The 22,517-nt window shown below is 38.4% G+C and overlaps 1 protein-coding gene across 1 annotated transcript in view; it reads left to right on the forward strand.

The window, feature by feature from the left end:
* Positions 1–22,517, forward strand: part of ABLIM1 (actin binding LIM protein 1) — a 383,296-nt gene that overhangs the window by 302,190 nt on the left and 58,589 nt on the right. Inside the window, exons 11-12 of the mRNA XM_053692692.1 lie at positions 868–903; positions 2,303–2,432. Of these exons, the coding sequence (XP_053548667.1) occupies positions 868–903; positions 2,303–2,432 (166 nt within the window). The remainder of the gene's footprint in view (positions 1–867; positions 904–2,302; positions 2,433–22,517) is intronic.

Genomic DNA, 22,517 nt, shown 5'->3' on the forward strand with positions numbered 1-22,517 from the left:
GAGATAACATCTGCATGTTGAATAGCGTGAGTGCTCTAAATCTCTCACATAATAGACTTATATGGGGGCACTCAGTAAAATTCATGTCAGATATCGCTCAAGCGCTAAGCCAATGGTGCTCAAGTGGTGTAGGTCTTCATGTAGTTCTGTGCTTTACGAATAATAATAATGGTTTACTTCTAAAAAGTACTACATTTTACAGTGACATTTTGAGCATTATCCATTAGTTATAAGTATAGGGCGAGCTAAAAAGGTTTCGCCCATGTGAAGATTCTTTGGTTAAAATATCTAACCATTTACTTGTATTACCAGAATGTGTGTTATTCTCAGCACAAGGTCAAGCAAATGTAACCTCCCCCCCCCCCCACGCTATCAGTTTTACTCTACTTGTAATCTAGCCCTTAGTGTATAGAACCCACTTAAGAACAGTATTAGTTGCAATAAAATTATTACAATGTTTTTCTAATGATTATGGCTGAGAAGCAACAATATTAACACAATGAGATCTATCTATTTTGTGTCTAGCTACCCTAAATAACATGAAAACTGATGTTTGAACTACAAGGAAATTAAAACATATTGTTTTAAGGTTCCCCTAACTATTTCTACATTGATGGATATAATACTTCATAGACTGTCAATCATTTAGGAGACTATGAGTAATTGTGTGAATTGGTTTGCCCCATTGTGGTGAATTGGTTTGCCCCATTGTGGTGAATTGGTTTGCCCCATTAGCCTCTACAGGCTCCTAACAGTAATATTATATTTCAGATTTATTAATGATAAAGTTCCCAGCTGCTACAAAGTAAATGTTTCATAGCATTAATGATTTTGTGCACAATTTTTAAATGTCCCTTTTTCTTGCAGTCCCCCCGGACACTGTCTCCAACACCCTCTGCAGAGGTAAGTGTGCACGTCTTATATTGACTCCTAGCCGTGGACTTAAACAAGTCTTGCTATAGAATTACACCTTTACAAACTTTGGCTTTCTCTGTTGTGTCTGGCTGTATAATGTAGAACTTCATTCCTCAACAAAACAGAAGTAAGTTACTGAACAGGTCATAAAGCCTTCTTACTGCAGTACATCATTATTCTTTCATGTTTTACCTACTATATGAAAGTCATTATTATTATTATTATTATCGGTTATTTGTAGAGCGCCAACAGATTCCGCAGCGCTGGTCATTTTCATGCTCATTCACACTCTTCATCACAGGTTAAAAACTTACTTTTATGACTAGTCCAACCTAATGACAAACAAAAGCCTATTACAAAAGTCTCCTTGTATAACTTACAGTTACTGGTGATTCTTCAGTGCCTGAAAATGTAGTCCACAACTAAATTTGGCTTCCATAGAATATATTACACTCTAATGGAAATCTGTGAATCTAGGTAGAAGCAGTAGAGGTCTTGGGCAGATCTCACAGAATCTTGGAGCTGATACATCCAAAATGATTGATGTATCGGGCAGCCAAAATGGTTTCCATTCATATATTTCACAAAACTGAATTGCAAAAGAACCATCAATTAGTTGCCATCAAATTATATAGAGCTGGGGTTCATCTGACCAATGGCTGTTGGTGTGATGTATCTCAGCTCAAGAACCTGGTATCCGACTCCAGGAAATGGCACAATCATTCCATGCTTCAATGTTTATATCTGCCACCTTATTCACGGGCAAACTTCCTTTGCCAAAGGACTTACTTGATAACCGGGATTATTCCAAAGAAAATATGTTTTAAAACATTTCACGGCACTGTAATACAGTGACCTGGGGGGGGGGCAGTTTGGAATGAGCCTTTAAAATAGCATTTGCTTTAAGAGTTCTCCTCGAACCTTTATATAGGATAACTACCAAGCGTGAGGATGTAGGAACCTGAAGCACCTAAGAATATGTTACAGATGATCTTGGGATTTTTTGTTGTTGTTTTGTTCTGTTATCTGTTCACAATCCATGTTTATTTATTTTTTTATATATTAAGATTTTTATTTTTCCTTTCTGCTAGGTAACATAATAATTTTCAATCTCTCAGAAACATTTATGTTACTGATTTTCAAATATTATGAATGCAGAATCTATTCACTTTTTTTGCTAGTCGCATATATTTGTGTGTGCTTATTAAACAATGTGGGAAAATCTCATTTTTGAGGATTTTGTTTATTATTTAAACTATATCATATTATACAAAGTGAATGTCAACAGAACAGAAATGTTTTGAATGTGGGACATAATAGAAATGATTGACACTTGTTCTGTAAAGAAAATGATGGTCTCTGCCACGTGTAATTCTCTGTTTCACAGGGTTATCAGGATGGAAGAGAGAGAATAATCCAAAGGTCAACTAGTCAAGGTTCTATCAACTCTCCAGTGTACAGTCGCCATAACTACACACCAACCATGTCTCGTTCTCCACAGCATTTCCACAGACCTGGTAAGGCATGGGCAAACCCAGAAGATAAAAATAATGGATAAACAATTAAAGGGACACAAGTCACTGTTAAAAGTAATACATTTTGCTACCAGAACCTGCATTAATAGCCAACACATTCACAGAATACAGTTATCTTAATATCCCTTAGTCGAGTCCTTAATCACAAAGCTCATAGAGAGAGAGAGAGAGAGAGAGAGAGAGAGAGAGAGAGGGACAGTCTATATGCATTTTTGGATAGTAAGGTTATATTCTCTGCAGCCTGAAGCACATTTCCTCATCCATGACAACAGACTTACACATGTACCAGCATCCTACCTGGTGCCAAACTACTGGTTTAGAGGGGGGGGGAGAGAAAGCAGGTTTAACACTTATAGGACAAATAAACATTATTGAAAAGGCATTTAATACCATTTTCTTACAACAGTGACATCTATGTCCCTTTAACACAAAAGTCTATTAAAACTGAAGTTTACCAACATTTCGTTTTTACAATATTCTTTGTTAAATCTATGGTGGTTTTGTAGATAAATATGGTGCTCAGCATTTTCTATGCAGTAATATCTATAGCATCATAAGTAATAGATTATGGTGATGGCATTAAAGTTTTATCACCTACAGATCATGTTTCCAGGCAATTTTCTTCCTGTATGATGCTTTACATAAAGATGTCCTCTATTTTTAGCACAACATGATTTTAATTGTTATAGAGAAATAAATCAGAAGCAGTGCTCTATTGTTTTAGATCATTCCCTTATCGCATTATTGCTTAATTAAGGAGTTAAAATCATGGTAATGCACTTCTATTCCTATGGAAGACATGGGTCATTGATTGGCGGCTATATATATATATATATATATATATATATATATATATATATATATATATATATATATATTTATATTTATATATGACACTTATGGCGCCTCCCATCCATCCTGCATCATGCTGTCCTTCCTACAGCTTTCTCAGTCAGCGAGAATGTACTAGTTCCCAGGGTCTGTCCCCAGCTCCACCTACAACATGTCCTGACTCCAATGATGACCATGGTCCTGTATCTTTATTTATAGCTCCACCATCCGCTGCCTATAAGTTCCCCTCACCTCCATGGCACTATATAGCATTCAGGAAATGTTGTGAGATATCTGATTGGCTTAGCATCTACAGGATATGTCCGTCTAGAGCTGATTTTAACTTTGTGTTTAACTACTTTAGGCAGATAACACACAATAAATAGTGCACACAATAAAGCATTTTCATATTGTAGCATATTTCCCTATTCATTCTGAAACTTTGTTTCAATTACAAACATATGAAAAAGAATGTTAACATTGCCTGTCTTAAAATGTTACAATACTGTTCTGTAAACTAAATATTTATTTATTTTACTGCTGGATGTGTTTTTTGACTCTTTTGTAATAAGTGTTCCTCTAAAGTGATGTGGAAAAGGGTTGATTTGGCAAACAGTTAAAAATGGAGATAAATAATGGAGTTAAATTAACTCAGCTTTTCACTGTTCTGGGATATTTGGACTCAAAGTAAGAACTGCTCACCTCCGAGTGCTCCCATGACTAATGATACAATGATAGACTCTGAATCCCAGATGGAGTGTGAGATGTTAGATAAAACTGTATGTATCTTCCAGGTCACATAAGATGGCAGGGCCCAACACTAACATGACTATAAATCAAACCTTGATTTCCAAAGTCCTGTTTCATATGTATGATTTTCCAGTTTGAGAATACTTTAAGAATGTGTTGCTTAATATATCCAACATGTATTCTTTATCTAGCCCACCATATTCAGCTGACAAAATATAATGCCAAGTCTGGCCAGTTCTGTCGCCCCTTTTTTTTTATTGGATCCATCAAGACGAACAAGACATTTGACACTAATATATACATAGATACTCAGTCTTTGCTGTCAGTGCAAAGTTTTAAGTGAAATGGTCTTTAGTGGATACAGAATGCTATCACACATGGTCGAGGTATTGCCTCACTAGTCCAATAACAACAGTACTCATTGTAATCAGAGCATCCATTAGGCACATGTAAAAACCCCAGAAAATGTACATAAATGGTTCATAAAGACAAACATTATACATACCTACAAAGTGTCTGAGATGTAATGGTGTGGCCTTTTAGAGACATATACAGCAATATAAACTGCTGATAATGTGTTATAGTATTTCATTATTGTAAAATTGATTGTGCAGAATCATCACTAAGACGTTAAACAAATTGGTCAAGTAGTTTAAAAGCAGAAATACACTGCTGGTCAAATGCTGAACATGGCTTGTAAACCAATCAGGGTTGGCATATTTGTGTTGTTACCAGGCACTGGTCATATTCAGTTCGGTAATGGCAGTGCATTACTGTTTCAAAGCTATTGTCTATGCAAGCTATAGTGCAATACAATGCTCCTAATAATTTACTGAGTTTTATTATTGTTTAACCAAAACAAGACAAGTAACAATAAGAGGCAGCGCTGAATAAATTATACAATATTTAGTGGAATGCTTGCGTTTGCCTTCAATCATAGTTCCAGACCTTAGAAATTGTATTTCATGCAATATGCTCAGTAGTTAAAGGGGTAATTACATTTACAAATAATTGAAAAAAATTGTATGAGAAGTTCAGAAATCAAAGAGATATTTTGTCTTCTTTACTTCCTCACTTTCTGAGAAATAAGTTAACACAACTGATTGCAGTGTCTCATGGGATAGTCTACTGGTGCCACCAAATTCACATAACCCAAATACTAAATCTAGAGTCAATGCAGTATCTTTTAATGGTGCATGTGTCAGAATGGCAAATAAATTCTAATGAGAACATCCACATATAATGTAATCTGATAACCGATGCTTGTTCAGAGAGTTGGCGGTGGTGCGTTTATGAAGACTTAATTTGTGTCATACAAGCCACAGCTGACTGAGAAGGTGTGGTTTTTACAAAACTGGTGCACAGGCACGCATAGGATATGTGCATATGTCACTGAAAAACAGTAATGACTTTTTCTAGAAGCGTTTTTTTTAATGGAAGTATATTGCAAAAATGCTTCTATTTAAAACTGAAATGCACCCATTTACATATATATATATATATATATATATATATATATATATATATATATATATATATATATATATATATATATACATATATATTTTACCATTCTATCCCTTTAAATGTGTGCAATTGTTTCTGTTTAAAGACTCTACATACTACACTGGCTTAAACATTTCATTAAGAAAATATACAAAATAGGTCTATTTAGAGCATAGACCAATTATAATTTCATATTGCCATTATGCATAAACCTTTAAAGGGTTTTCTCTATTTGAGTTGTGTTCACAGTCTCCTATCATTTACAAAATAATGGTGTGGATATGTTAGATTTTCCTCTATATACCTTGGTTGATAAATGTTAGAAATATGTATTTTCACTTAATGAGATGAGTAATATTTCATTACAGCAGATGTTTGAAGTTAATGGGCAGTTTCCTTCTTGTAATACATTCTGCCTCACATTTTGCACCAGTAAACAATACCATGAGTCCGGTGATCTAAAGGTCTCTTGGCTGGCGAGATTCTTTTATTATCGGTTATTTGTAGAGCGCCAACAGATTCCACAGCGCTAACTTTAAGAATGTTCCCTGGAGGAATTCTCTAAAAAGCCGCTATTTACCATGACAACAGGGTGTCTGACTAAGGGGCGTATGCTGCATATTCGTATAGGGAGGAGATACATACTGTACATTACAAAAGTGCACAATGATAATCGTAATTTAAAACTCATACAAAACAAATAATTGAACCATTCACACAAAAATACACGGGGAAAAAATGTAATGAAATTTATAAAAAACGTAAAATTTGTATGTAAATTACACAGGAACATATTATGTTAAATATGCACAGCGTAAATTATAATTTAAGTACACTGAATGTGCAAAAACTTAAATTGAAATTCAGACTTTATAAGTTCAAAATACAAAGCGTAATTATTTTTTTATTGCAAAATGTGCTGACCATGTTTGTTCCATGTGCGTACATGAAATTGTCTCTCAAATCCCAGTGTAATTATCTAAACATTTCTGCCCTGCAGATCTCACTGTTTTTCTTGCAAATTAAAATGAAAAGGTGGCGATCTATTATCAAAATACTCAAAACACTAATTACTGTGAAAGTAAAACCTATGTGTATGAAAATACCAGGGATTTTAAAGTACATTGCACTGAAAACAGCATATATTGATTTGTATTAGGCGAAACATACAAGTTTAAACTGACGTTGGGTTCTGATGTGTACTTTGACCTCCTTTGCAAACGTTTGCATATAGCTCTCATTATTTCTATGGGAGACATCTTGCCACTCGCAAGGACAGCCCATTTTCTTTGATAATTACACCAACTCTGTCCCTGGGAGCTAAATGTGGTTTCTCATGTTTTTAGCTGCAAACGTTTATTCATCGGCCTCATAATTATTGGGATATGAAAGGCATACCTCATGTTGCTATTACTTCCCATGGGTTACTCATAGACCAGGGTGCTCTATAACCCTTATTCTTTGGCAATTAATATTTTACATTAATTTACTAAAAATAATTATTGATTTGTGCTTTTAACTTATTCAGTTTGATATACTATTACATCTACAACTGTGGTTTTAAATAACCCCCTATTAAAATGTTCATTAACCTAATGCATACTGTATGTGTCATGTCTGCTGCTTTTACCTCTCTATTTCAATGACAACAGTCAGTTTATTGCACTTTGTCATAGCTCACTCTTGGGGGGGCTGCTACTTTATCTCAGTTTTCCTGTGGATATATATTTTCTTTTCTGGCTATTTTATCGTTTCTAATTGTCATTTAATTTTTGTTATAATTTAGAACCCTCTATAGTTCCTTAATCTGTCTCTTATGTTATATTATTTTCTGTTCCTTTTCCCTCTTTTTTTGCTGTGTTTCCCTTGTTCTGCTTTTTTATTTTCCTTCCTTCTTGTACCTCCCAGAGCTGTTGTGTTCTGGTATGCAACGTTTGTCTTATATGCGCACTAGCAGTTTCAGCTCCACCCTCAGCGACTCCCGTCCCAACTCCCCTTTCCGACACCATACGATCTTACATGTCAAAGGTAAGGAGACAGGTCTGGCCAGGCATCCATTTACCATCTGTGGGATTATTAGCTTTTTTGCTACAAAAGCTAATAAGTTTAATATCCACAGGGTAACTACTGGCGTCCTATCTCAGCATGCTTCAAGTTTGGTGTCATTGCACTGAGCGTCACTTGCACATTTGTCTTTGTGTGTTGCAGAATTGGCATGTGTGTGTGTCTTTGTAGGCATGTGCCAATCACTAAGCAATTCTAACCACAAGAATTATTTGTTAACCACAAAGCAATCATATTTGTTTAAAGGAACATGAAACACAATATTTTTCTGATGATTCAGATAGAGCATGTTATTTTAAACTATTTTTCTATTTACTACTGCTATCAAATTTTCTTTGTTCTTGATATCCTTTGTTGTAAAACAAGGAGGTAAGCTCGGGGGTGTGCACGTGTCTGCAGCACTATATGACAGCAGTTCTGCAAGACTGTTATACATTTGCAATAGCACTAGATAGCACCACTATTTCATGTCATGTAGTGCTTGTGTCAAGGCATGTGCACGCTACCTAAGTATCTCTTCAACAAAGAATAGAAGGTGAGCAAAGCACATTTGAAAATAGATATCAATTGAAAACTTTTTAAAAATCGTATACTCGTATTATCGTATTATCGTAAAGAAAAATGTGAGGTTTCCTCTCCCTTTAACCTGTATCCATGTAGAATGATATTGTCCTTATGTTGGACTTTCCTAGTCTTTTGCTCTGGAAATGATTAGCAGCTCATATGCAGTATGAAAAACAAGGGTTTGCACATCTCTAGTAGCTGTTGCTCTGCTGTGTACTTCATTTGCTCTTTAGAGGTCATGTGTATGGGGGTAGACAAGCTAAAGAATATTATGGCTTTTCACAGCTTTGCTGAAGGACACAAGTGAAAGTCTCATGAACATGCAGATCATTTTCTTGACTAGGTCATTCCTCATCAAACACCATCTCTGCTCACGCTGTACTTTACATCAAGCTTTAAAAAATGTTGTTTTTAACATGATGGACATCAGCTGTTATCTTTGAGTTTGACCTTTTTGTTCTTACATGTTGCGTCTTCTGTAATATACCGATTTCTATTATTATTTCCAATATCCACCCCTTGTTTTATTTATGAACACTCCTGACATAATCTTCCTCTAGATATCTCAATGTTTTTATCTATGAGCCCCAATTGGCTAACTAGGCCTGGTAATTTTATCTGACTGGGTCATATTGACTCTGAAGTAACTGACTTTAGGTGGAATCGCCTAATATGGTAGGTTACATTGATAGGAATACAGTAGTCTTTTTTTATATCTAAGATGATATATCTTAAACTATTATGATGTTTTAGTCCTAGAAATGCAAGTTTATTTCTGTCCTATAAAATAACAATAACATATTTATCAATCAGCGCATTCGCATGCTACTCTCTTCCCTATTTATAGAGATGTCAAACTATCTTCCTTACATCAAACTACAACCTCATGTCTAAGCATCTCTCAGGCAACCACCCAGTTAATTATCGTCCCTTCATCGATTATTGTTTTTCTTTTATTGTGTTTCTGTTTTACATCGGATATGTTTTCCATATGAGACAAATATGCCAGGTTTTATTTGTATCTGTAGCCTTTGTTTTAGTGATTCACAATGTGCAGTACAACCACCAAAGCTTTCTTATAGCAATGAGAACAAGTTACCTTGTTTTATAATCTATAAACCCACGTGATGTATTCCAATTAGGGTTGCACCGATACCATTTTTTTATGACTGAGTACAAGTACCGATACTTGTTTTCAAATACTCGCCGATACCAATTACCGATACTTTTTTTTTATGTCATGTGACAGTTTACCAAGCACAATACAGACTAATTATTTAGGATTCCTTCTTTATAATTAGAAAGGACTGTAATTCAAAAGACATTATGAAATAATAAAACAGTTTTATTTGTCACAAAGTTCATTGAACATGTTTATAAATAAAAAATATTACAATAAAATATTACATTTAAAGGGGTGATACAATTGGGTTGTAGGGCTGTTATATAACATCAAGCTGACATTTGTATGGAGGTTCGACTCTAAGTTGAACAGTCTTTCACTTTCCACATTACTGCATGGTGCAGAAATATATTTTTGGGCCATTTTAGCCAGAGCTGCAAATCTGTTTATTAAAGGGACATAATACTCATATGCTAAATCACTTGAAACTAATGCAGTATAACTGTAAAAAGCTGACAGGAAAATATCACCTGAGCATCTCTATGTAAAAAGGAAGATATTTTACCTCACAATTTCCTCAGCTCAGCAGAGTAAGTTCTGTGTAAAAAGTTATACTCAGCTGATCACAGCTGCAGGTAAAAATAAAAAAAAAATGAAGAAATGAACAGCAGCCAATCAGCATCAGTAGTGCTGAGGTCATGAACTCTTTTAGAAACATAGAAACATAAATATTGACGGCAGATAAGAGCCATAGGCCCAGCAAGTCTGCCCGACCTTACCTAACAGTATAAACTTATCTAGTTCGTAGGATAGCCCTATGCTTGTCCCATGCATTTTTAAAGTCCCCCACAGTGTTTGTTGCTACTACCTCTTGAGGAAGTTTATTCCATAAATCAATCACTCTTTCTGTAAAGAAGTGCTTCCTCAAATTACTTCTGAATCTACTACCCTTTAGCTTGAGCTCATGACCCCTTGTTCTTGAATTTTCCATTTTATGTAAAATACCCACAGCCTCAGTTTTACTAAACCCTTTAATGTACTTGAAAGTTGCTATCATATCACCTCTTTCCCTTCTCTCCTCTAAGCTATACATATTTAGGTCATTGAGCCTATCCTGGTAAGTTTTATTTTTTAGACCATGTACCATTTTGGTAGCCCTCCTTTGCACAGATTCAAGTTTGTTAATATCCTTCTGAAGATATGGTCTCCAGAACTGCACACAATACTCAAGATGAGGCCTAACTAATGATCTATAAAGTGGCATAAGAACCTTACTATTTCTGCTGCAAATACCTCTACCAATACATCCAAGCATTCTGCTAGCCTTACTCGCTGCATTACTACATTGTTTACTAAGTTTTAAATCATCTGAAATAATAATTCCCAAGTCCTGTTCCTCGTCTGTAACAGTCAGTAAAGTGTCATTGAGTCTGTAATTAACATTTGGATTTTTCTTCCCTAAATGCATTATTTTACACTTTGCTGTGTTAAACTTTAGACCCCAGTCATTTGTCCAATCCTCCAATTGTTGTATATCACTTCTCATTTTGTCTACCCCCCCTGGAACATCCACTCTGTTGCAAATTTTTGTATCATCTGCAAAGAGATTTACTTTTACTGTGATCTCATGAGATTTGACTTAACTCTCATGAGATTTCATAGTAAGCTTCCTTTACCTGATTGGTGAAATAATATGAGAGTTCACGAGGCTCATCCTTTCAGCTGTCCCAGGACAGACATACTAAAATGCTGCTTAGAAATCCTTTACAATGGGAGGTGGCTACTAAGGAACTTTTGAGGTAAAATATCTTTCTTTTTTACATAGAGATGTTCAGGTGATATTTTCTAGTCAGCTTTTTACAGCTATGCTGCATCACTTTCAAGTGTTTAAACATTTGGGTATTATGGCCCTTTAACTGCCCAGTACTTCAGGGGTTTGTCTGAATGAGGTACAGTGATCTCTCCTACAATAATACAAATAACAGCAATTTGTATTGGCAGAACAATAGTAAACAATTTTTAGTTTAGTCTCCACTCCAGTTTAAAATGAAATGGGAACATGCAGTTTGAAAAAACGCCACAAGATAGCATGGGGTCGATCCGATAAAAATCGTCGCCCGCAAAAGTCGGCGACGCCAATATTTGCGCGGGTTTGGTATCCTATATACGGCGTAACCTAGAAGTTACGCGTGTATATTTCTGCCGTCGCCCGGAGTTTTTTGGGCCATAGGCAGGTATACCAAACCCGCGCAGTTTGGTATCCAATATACAGCGTAAGGACTTACGTGGCGAAAATGGAGAAATCTTACTCCATTTTCACCTCGCCACAAAAAGCAGCCGTAAGAAGCCTTACGCTGACTATTGGAACCCAGTAACTCCCTAAACTGGCTGCTAAAATAAACCTAACACCTAACGCATGCACAATGTCTATCTCCCGGTCAACCGCGATCTGCTAAAATAAACCTAACACCTAACGCATGCGCAATGTCTATCTCCCTGTCAACCGCGATCCCCCGCCGCAATCCATAATAAAGTATTTAACCCCTAAACCGTCGCCATCTACATAAACTAACCCCCTACTGTGAGCCCCTAAAACCGCCACCATCTAACTGATCTATCCCCTAATGTGAACCCCTTACACCGCCGCCATCTATATTAAAATTATTAACCCCTAATTTAATCTACCTACCCCGCCGCCAGCTATATTATCTATATTAACCCTAAGTATATTATAGTTAATATAGTTTTTACATTATATATATTAACTATATTAACCCTAATTATATTAGGGTTAATATAGTTACTATAGTATTTATATAAACTATATTAACTCTATCTAACCCTAACACCCCTAACTAAATTCTTATTAAATAAATCTAATTCATATTATAAACTAAAATATTCCTATTTAAATCTAAATACTTACCTATAAAATAAACCCTAAGATAGCTACAATGTAATTAATAATTAAATTATAGCTATGTTAGGGTTTATATTTATTTTACAGGTAAATTGTTAATTATTTTAACTAGGTATAATAGCTATTAAATAGTTATTACCTATTTAATAGCTACCTAGTTAAAATAATTACCCAATTACCTGTAAAATAAATCCTAACCTAAGTTACAAATACACCTACACTATCAATAAATTAAATAAACTACAAATATCTATCTAAAAATACAATTAAATAAACTAAACTAAATTACAAAAAAAACAAACACTAAATTACAAAAAATAAAAAAAAGATTACAAGATTTTTAAGCTAATTACACCTATTCTAAGCCCCCTAATAAAATAATAAACCCCCAAAATAAAAAAAAATACCTACCCTATTCTAAATTAAAAAAAAGTTCAAAGCTCTTTTACCTTACCAGCCCTTAAAAGGGCCTTTTGTGGGGGCATGCCCCAAAGAAAACTGCTCTTTTGCCTGCAAAAAAAAACCACAATACCACCCCGCAACATTACAACCCACCACCCACATACCCCTAATCTAACCCAAACCCCCCTTAAATAAACCTAACACTACCCCCCCTGAAGATCTCCCTACCTTGTATTCACCCCCCCGGGCAGAACTCCTCATCCGATCCGGGCGATGTCTTCCAGCAAGCGGCAGTGAAGTCTTCTTCCATCCGGGCAATGTCTTGAAGCAAGCGGCAGAGAGTCTTCTTCCATCGGTGATGTCTTCAAGCAAATCGGCATCTTCAATCTTCTTTGTTCGCTCCTCCGCCGCGGAGCATCCATCCGGCACGACAACTTCCCGATGAATGAGGTTCCTTTAAATGACGTCATCCAAGATGGCGTCCGCCGAATTCCGATTGGCTGATAGGATTCTATCAGCCAATCGGAATTAAGGTAGAAAAATCTGATTGGCTGATTGAATCAGCCAATCAGATTCAAGTTCAATCCGATTGGCTGTATCACAATCTAGCCACACCAGGCAAGCTTGTGATTCAGTTTAGTGGGTGCAAGAGTTAATTCGCATTCCCTTAATCTGTACTAGACGTAAGAGAAGTGCCCAACACTCCCTTGTAATGCCACCCACAATAAACTATAAATCCTATAGCTCAAATGCTGCCACCACTTAAAATTTATTAAAGGAAAAATCTTAAGGAAAACCCCAGACTTTACACATTAACTCTAGAAATACAATTTAGCAGAAAATAACCTAAAATTATACAGTTCTAATATTCCAGTCCCTTTCAGTAACGTGGTTCAATTATTAGACAAAGGCCAAACTTAATAAAGGAATTATTTATTATGCCAAAAATATTATGCACAATGCATTATTAATAAAAAGTTGTTACAAATAAAATTACACACGCAAACAGTATTTTAAAATAAAAAGGAGAAAAACAGAATTGAATACTTTCCTAGTCTTCAAGATCTGCGCCAGGGGCTGGCATGAAAATGATGGCTCCTTACTTCTGTACAGCAGCTCCCCTTGTAAGAATGACAATCTTATTGTTAAAAAATAAGATTCTTAAACCCTACTTTTCAGAGATTAGGTTGCTTAACCACACCCTCCTGGGCGGGCTAAGAAACCCCCCTGTCTTTACAACCTTCAATAGACTAATTTCTTGCCTGAATTTATACAACCCATTATCATTCCTGCTAGGTAAGAAATTTCTATATTTACATATTTAGAACCTCTTAGTTTTATTGGGAGAACCGGTTTGATATCAAATATGCCATAGGTTGTCATATTTACCTGCCTTTAGGTTATAACAGCTTTAACCCACATATGTACATAATATACCAATGTCCTGTCAGTGACCTGGTCAGTTTTTGTAATGAAGAGCCTGTTTTGCATCAGGCATTCTATTGACAGCTTAAGCCATAAACTTTATCCTGTGTATCTCTGTGACTAAGAGTTTCAGTGACTTTATGACCCAATGCATACACACTAACATTTGGTGGCTATTTAGGGGGTTCTGGCACTTCAAAGAAAATACAAACACAATTCTTCTTGAAAACAAATAACTGTTTTGAGTGCAAGCTACACAGAATTAACTCCTTAGCAGCTGAATCCTGAGATATTTGTGACACCTCCCCCAATAGGAGACGCAAAAGGGGGTGGCTACGAGCCACTCCCGATGCGTATCAAAAGGAGCTTCCCCTTGCGGTGAGAACACCATTGCCAGACAGATTGCACCTAGCAGTTTTGGCAGCAGGATGCCCTCCTTTTAAAAGTGACACACTAGTTGCTCTACCCAACCGATTGAATATATTGCAGGGCCCCTCCCATGCAGCCTCTAGTTTGTTCTGTCTCATGGGCGTGAGTACAAGAACATTATGGACCATCTCACACACTCCCTCTCTGGCAGTAAACTCCTGCAACTGTTTTTGTGTGAATATGGCATCTCTGGGTTTTGCAGGTACCTCCCCCAATAAGGTTGGCATCTTATCCCTGAACAACACATCATCCCCTGTTACAGAGGTGCCTGTGAAACCTAGTGTCTTGCTACCTATGGTGTGCTCTCTAAGCATATTGTGTGCTGTCAGTTGCTGCTTAACTACCATAGGCTCTTGAATTCCTGTACTCCTGCACTCTGTTATGGTTGGTAGGGGGTTGACTAACTGCCCCCCTTCTCCTCACTGTGGGTTCTAACTGCTGGGGACACTGATGCTGCACATCTATCAGTGTATTTGCTGAATGGCACGGTGGGGCTGTGTAAATACACTTCTCTGTACTCCTCCCCCCTGTGCCTGCAGTCTGTGTCAGTCTCTGTCCCCTAGCCTGTGCAGTCTGTTTATAGGTCACAGCTGAGGTTACTGGGGTCTCTGTCACCCACAATCTTTCACACTCATTCTGGGGGCCCCTCAAAGAGTATCCTGTATCCTCCTCCCCCACACAGTCTGAAATCTGTGGCTTTGCTGCTTCTGTCCTAGAGTGGGCTAGTTTGCCCCCCTGCTCTCTCTCACAGTCAGTCTGCCACTTTGCATAATCACACAGAATCTGGTATCATTTTGACACTGGTGCAGACAAGCACACATCTTCCTTCTGCCATTTATCACAACCATTGTGTCTTTTCACAGGGTACAGAATTGTCCCTGGCCGAGACTGGCACACATCATCCAGCGGCCCAGTCACCCAGTCATTCTCTCCCCTGTCAATCTCACCTCCTTCTATAGAATCCACTGATTCAATCACAGGCAGACACGCACCCCTCATCTGCCTTCTCTCACAAACAGCTCCTCCCTGTACAGGTAAACTCAGTTCAGGCACTGACAGACCCACACAGTCTATCGGTCTTTCTCCACTATCAGTTTCTCCCTGAACAGCTAATGGTAATTCTGCCGATACTGCTGGTTTAAGTACAGGAAGACACACACCGTCTGTCTGTCGTTCTCCCCAGTCAGCATCTCCTCGTACAGCTTCACCTCTCAGCACAGACACACCCAGTTCAGGCACAGCCCTGCGCACACATGCACTCTGTCCTCCCTCCTGGTCATAATGTCTCTGAGCATTTTTACACACAGCCCTTTCCACATAAGGGTCTGCAACTAATGTCACTAGGTCACATGTAGCATTGTCAGGCACATAAAGAGATAACAATCTACCCAAATCAGTACCCAGTAAAACATCATTAGGAATATTTTCAGATACCCCCACATTTCTTAAACCTCTCCCCACTCCCCAATCAAGATATATACGTGCCATAGGCACTGCAAGTTTCATTCCCCCAATCCCTTTAACTGCTAGAGTCTTTCCAGGGATAATGTTCTCAGAGTTCACTAGCTTTGGATGCACCATAGTCACTTCTGCACCTGTGTCCCTTAGCCCTAGGGTTACCTTATCTCCAACAGTCACAGGTTGCAGGTTCTCATGGTTGTTTTCCTCTGGACAGGTAACAAACAAAACAGATGCTGGTACTTCTGAGGGATTACTCCCTCCATCTGATTGCCCCAAGTTAATCCTCTCTGGGCAAGTGGAGCTGATGTGGCCCACTTTGTTGCAAATAAAACATCTGCGGGTATCCCCCTGCCCAGATGCAGCACTCGCCCCTCCTTTCCCAAAGGGAGCAGACACACTGGATAAAGGCACAGCAGGCTTTGTGAAGGGGGGTCGTGCAGCAGCTCCTTTACAGGTGGATCCCCCTTTACACTTTAACCCTCCTGGGCGGGCTAAGAAACCCCCCTGTCTTTACAACCTTCAATAGACTAATTTCTTGCCTGAATTTATACAACCCATTATCATTCCTGCTAGGTAAGAAATTTCTATATTTACATATTTAGAACCTCCTTAGTTTTATTGGGAGAACCGGTTTGATATCAAATATGCCATAGGTTGTCATATTTACCTGCCTTTAGGTTATAACAGCTTTAACCCACATATGTACATAATATACCAATGTCCTGTCAGTGACCTGGTCAGTTTTTGTAATGAAGAGCCTGTTTTGCATCAGGCATTCTATTGACAGCTTAAGCCATAAACTTTATCCTGTGTATCTCTGTGACTAAGAGTTTCAGTGACTTTATGACCCAATGCATACACACTAACATTTGGTGGCTATTTAGGGGGTTCTGGCACTTCAAAGAAAATACAAACACAATTCTTCTTGAAAACAAATAACTGTTTTGAGTGCAAGCTACACAGAATTAACTCCTTAGCAGCTGAATCCTGAGATATTTGTGACACTGTGTAAATACACTTCTCTGTACTCCTCCCCCCTGTGCCTGCAGTCTGTGTCAGTCTCTGTCCCCTAGCCTGTGCAGTCTGTTTATAGGTCACAGCTGAGGTTACTGGGGTCTCTGTCACCCACAATCTTTCACACTCATTCTGGGGGTCCCTCAAAGAGTATCCTGTACCCTCCTCCCCCACACAGTCTGAAATCTGTGGCTTTGCTGCTTCTGTCCTAGAGTGGGCTAGTTTGCCCCTCTGCTCTCTCTCACAGTCAGTCTGCCACTTTGCATAATCACACAGAATCTGGTATCCTTTTGACACTGGTGCAGACAAGCACACATCTTCCTTCTGCCATTTATCCCAACTATTGTGTCTTTTCACAGGGTACAGAATTGTCCCTGGCAGAGACTGGCACACATCATCCAGCGGCCCAGTCACCCAGTCATTCTCTCCCCCGTCAATCTCACCTCCTTCTATAGAATACACTGATTCAATCACAGACAGACACGCACCCCTCATCTGCCTTCTCTCACAGACAAGCTCTTCCCGTACAGCTAAACTTGGTTCCAGCACAGACAGACCCACACAGTCTATCTGCCTTTCTCCCCCAACAGCTAATGGTAATTCTGCCGATACTGCTGGTTTAAGTACAGGAAGACACACACCGTCTGTCTGTCGTTCTCCCCAGTCAGTCTCTTCTCTCACAGATTCACCTCTCAGCACAGACACCCCCAGTTCAGGCACAGCCCTGCGCACACATGCACTCTGTCCTCCCTCCTGGTCATAATGTCTCTGAGCATTTTTACACACAGCCCTTTCCACATAAGGGTCTGCAACTAATGTCACTAGGTCACATGTAGCATTGTCAGGCACATAAAGAGATAACAATCTACCCAAATCAGTACCCAGTAAAACATCATTAGGAATATTTTCAGATACCCCCACATTTCTTAAACCTCTCCCCACTCCCCAATCAAGATATATACGTGCCATAGGCACTGCAAGTTTCATTCCCCCAATCCCTTTAACTGCTAGAGTCTTTCCAGGGATAATGTTCTCAGAGTTCACTAGCTTTGGATGCACCATAGTCACTTCTGCACCTGTGTCCCTTAGCCCTAGGGTTACCTTATCTCCAACAGTCACAGGTTGCAGGTTCTCATGGTTGTTTTCCTCTGGACAGGTAACAAACAAAACAGATGCTGGTACTTCTGAGGGATTACTCCCTCCATCTGATTGCCCCAAGTTAATCCTCTCTGGGCAAGTGGAGCTGATGTGGCCCACTTTGTTGCAAATAAAACATCTGCGGGTATCCCCCTGCCCAGATGCAGCACTCGCCCCTCCTTTCCCAGAGGGAGCAGACACACTGGATAAAGGCACAGCAGGCTTTGTGAAGGGGGGTCGTGCAGCAGCTCCTTTACAGGTGGATCCCCCCTTAGAAAAGGATTTCCTCCCATTCTCTGGAGACCTGTTAGCTGTGTAAAAATCAGCCAGCTCGCCAGCTTCCAATGCTGTTATGGGCTTCCGATCTAAAACCCATTCTTGAACTCCGGCTGGGCACAGCTGCATAAATTGCTCCTTCACAATCAAATCTTCCAGCTCCCCCATAGTGGCAACTTTTAATCCTCTGACCCACTGTTTAAAGGCTGTCCTCAAGTTTCCAACAGCTGTACTATAGCTCTCTGACACACCTTTCTGCAGGGAACGGAATTTCTTTCGGTAAACTTCAGGAGTAAGATTGTATCTCCTCTGCAGCGCAGCTTTAATGGAATCATAGTCCTGATCAAACTCTGGGGGTAGTTCAGCAAACGCCTCCAGTGCAGGACCTTTCAGGCCAGGGGTAAGGTACTTCGCCCACTGCTCCCTTGGCAACTGGAACTGTCTGCAAACTTTCTCAAAGCTACGCAGGAATACATCCACATCTCCATCTTTCTCCAGGGTGGGAAAATTCTCTGCACGCACTCTGGGAGCAGGGGGGTCTCTAGGTTCACTAACAACAGGTGAGACCATCCCTCTCTCCAACCATGCAAGCTTTAGCTGATACTCTCTCTCCGCCTGTCGTTCAGCCGCCTGTCTTTCAGCTGCCAGAGCCTCTCTCTCAGCTACAGCAGCCTGTCTTTCATAAAACTTTGTAATCAGTTCCATGCGCAAACTTGCATCCACTGAGCCCATATGTTTAAGAACAGTTTGCAAATAACAGTCCAATGGATCCCCAGATCCTGATGAATCACCGCCCACAGCTGCAGACATCTCTCCTGAGACTTCAACTGGTGTGATTTGGCTGTTATCATATTCAACAAGAGCTTGTATTAGTGAATCTTTGTTCTTTGAACGTATTGGAATATCCCGCTCCTGGCATAGGAGTATCAGTGCCTCTCTAGATCGCTGCTCGTATGCCTCCATAGCAAAAATAAAATAGAAAAGAAAAACAGAGAATAGGGAAGGGGACTGTTTGCAATGTGTGACTATATAATGCACTGAGTTTTAGCCTTTGGAAATTGTAAGAAACAATTTCTTTTAGTACCGGGATTTTCACACTAGCAAATCCACAAGCACTAAAATCTAATAATAAAAAAAATTATCTACACCGCTGCCCACCAATTTGTGACGAACCAAGGTTATCCAACCCTGCGCCAGTCACTTATTTGGCACAGAAAGGGTTTTCAGCCCCCTTTTCTGTCACCTATAGGTCACAATCTAGCCACACCAGGCAAGCTTGTGATTCAGTTTAGTGGGTGCAAGAGTTAATTTGCATTCCCTTAATCTGTACTAGACGTAAGAGAAATGCCCAACACTCCCTTGTAATGCCACCCACAATAAACTATAAATCCTATAGCTCAAATGCTGCCACCACTTAAAATTTATTAAAGGGAAAATCTTAAGGAAAACCCCAGACTTTACACATTAACTCTAGAAATACAATTTAGCAGAAAATAACCTAAAATTATACAGTTCTAATATTCCAGTCTCTTTCAGTAACGTGGTTCAATTATTAGACAAAGGCCAAACTTAATAAAGGAATTATTTATTATGCCAAAAATATTATGCACAATGCATTATTAATAAAAAGTTGTTACAAATAAAATTACACACGCAAACAGTATTTTAAAATAAAAAGGAGAAAAACAGAATTGAATACTTTCCTAGTCTTCAAGATCTGCGCCAGGGGCTGGCATGAAAATTATGGCTCCTTACTTCTGTACAGCAGCTCCCCTTGTAAGAATGACAATCTTATTGTTAAAAAATAAGATTCTTAAACCTACTTCTCAGAGATCATGTTGCTTAACCACACCCTCCTGGGCGGGCTAAGAAACCCCACTGTCTTTACAAACTTCAATAGACTAAATTTCTTGCCTGAATTTATACAATCCATTATCATTCCTGCTAGGTAAGAAATTTCTATATTTACATATTTAGAACCTCTTAGTTTTATTGGGAGAACCAGTTTGATATCAAATATGCCATAGGTTGTCATATTTACCTGCCGTTAAGGTTATAACACTTTTAACCCACATATGTACATAATATACCAATGTCCTGTCAGTGACCTGGTCAGTTTTTGTAATGAAGGGCCTGTTTTGCATCATGCATTCTATTGACAGCTTAAGCCATAAACTTTATCCTGTGTATCTCTGTGACTAAGAGCTTCAGTGATTTTATGACTCAATGCATACACACTAGCATTTGGTGGCTAGTTAGAGGGTTCTGGCACTTCAAAGAAAATACAAACACAATTCTTCTTGAAAACAAATAACTGTTTTGAGTGCAAGCTGCACAAAGTTAACTCCTTAGGAGCTGAATCCTGAGATATTTGTGACAGTATTTATATTTAAATAGGAATATTTTAATTATTAATATTAATATTAGATTTATTTTAATAAGAGTTTAGTTAGGATGTTAGAGTTAGATAGGGTTATTATACTTTATATATATATATATATAATAACGATATTAACTATATGAACCCTAATCTAATTAGGGTTAATATAGTTAATATATATAATATAATAACTATATTAACTATATTAACCCTAATATAATTAGGGTTAATATAGTTATTATAGGTGGCCGTGGTGTAGGGGGATGTAGATTGTAGGCAAAAGAGCAGTTTACTTTGTGACAAAGCCCGCCAAAAGCCCTTTTAAGGGCTGGCAAAAGAGCTGTTACTTTGGGGCAATGCCACGCAAAAAGCCCTTTTCAGGGCTATTTGTAGGGTTAGACTTAGGTTTAGTGGTAGGGATAGTTTAGTATTTTAGGGGTTAAATAATTTAATATAGATGGCGGCGGGGTGGGGGATTAGATTAGGGGTTGAATAATTTAATATAGATAGCGGCGGGGCAGGGGCTCACTTTAGGGGGTAGGTAAGGTAGATGGCGGCAGTGTTTTGGGCTCACTTTAGGGGGTTATAGATTTAATATAGCTGGCGGCGGTTTAGGGGTTAATAACTTTATTAGGTAGCGGCGGGCTCCGGGAGCGGCGGTTTAGGGGTTAATACATATTTTATTGTTAGGCTAGTGAGGGGGGATAGCGGATAGAGGGTTAGACGTGTCGGGCTATGTTAGGGAGGCGTGTTAGACAGTGCGGGTGATTTAGACTTTAGTCAGGTTTTGTAGGCGCCGGCAGTTTCTAACGTGCCGCAAGTCACTGGCGACGCCAGAAATTTGTACTTGCGCAGATTTCTGGACATCGCTGGTTTGTCAGACTTACGGCACGTTAGCATCTGACGGCGACATATATGGTATAGCTCGAGTTGCGAGCTGAAACTGCGGGCGTCGCGGGTTCCCTCGCTTGCGCCGCAAACTACGATCTATATCGGATCGACCCCCATATTGGTAGGAAGTGGAGGTATCGGTTTAAGTATTGGTGCATTTGCACGAGTACAAGTACTCATGCAAATACTTGGTATCGGTACCGATACCGATACTAGTATCGGTATCGGTGCAACCCTAATTCCAATGATTTAGAAAACCATATCAAAGATTTTTATACAGTTTAATATTTTTGTAAATAATTGATTTGATAACTTTTTCTAAAGTATTATTACACATATAATATTTTTAAATCATTAAAATGATATGAATACAGCAAATGGGGTGAGTTATTAATTTTTACAATCAGGTACTGGTCTGTGTTTGTGCTAGTTTCATTGGTAAGGTTTACAGCATATCATTATAATAATACATTCCAAGACCATGTGTCTAGAACACTATATGGTAACAGTGTTTGTAACTATGTTTGTAACAATGATATTGAATTTGAGGTACGTGCGCGGAAAGGCGTTACATTTCAACAAAGGGACTTTTTTTTTCTTTCTATTCTACACTGTATTTGAATCATGAAACTTTAATTGTTCATGCCCCTTTAACAGGCAACAATGACAGCTGACGGTTGCATGCAGTAGTATCCTTAAATATTAGGACATCTTAACTCTGTGTTTTTTGTCATCCAATTGCAAGAGGTTTTTTTTTATCTGATTGAGGTCTTTTACACAAACTAGGAATTGAATAATATAATTAAAATACAGTTTGGTTCAATTCTCATGACTAAAACAAACACTAACCAAAAATATAAAAAATATATTTTGCCACAATTTTGTAGCTGTAAA

Source organism: Bombina bombina, chromosome 9 (genome assembly GCF_027579735.1).
Source record: "Bombina bombina isolate aBomBom1 chromosome 9, aBomBom1.pri, whole genome shotgun sequence".
NCBI classification, from domain to species: domain Eukaryota; kingdom Metazoa; phylum Chordata; class Amphibia; order Anura; family Bombinatoridae; genus Bombina; species Bombina bombina.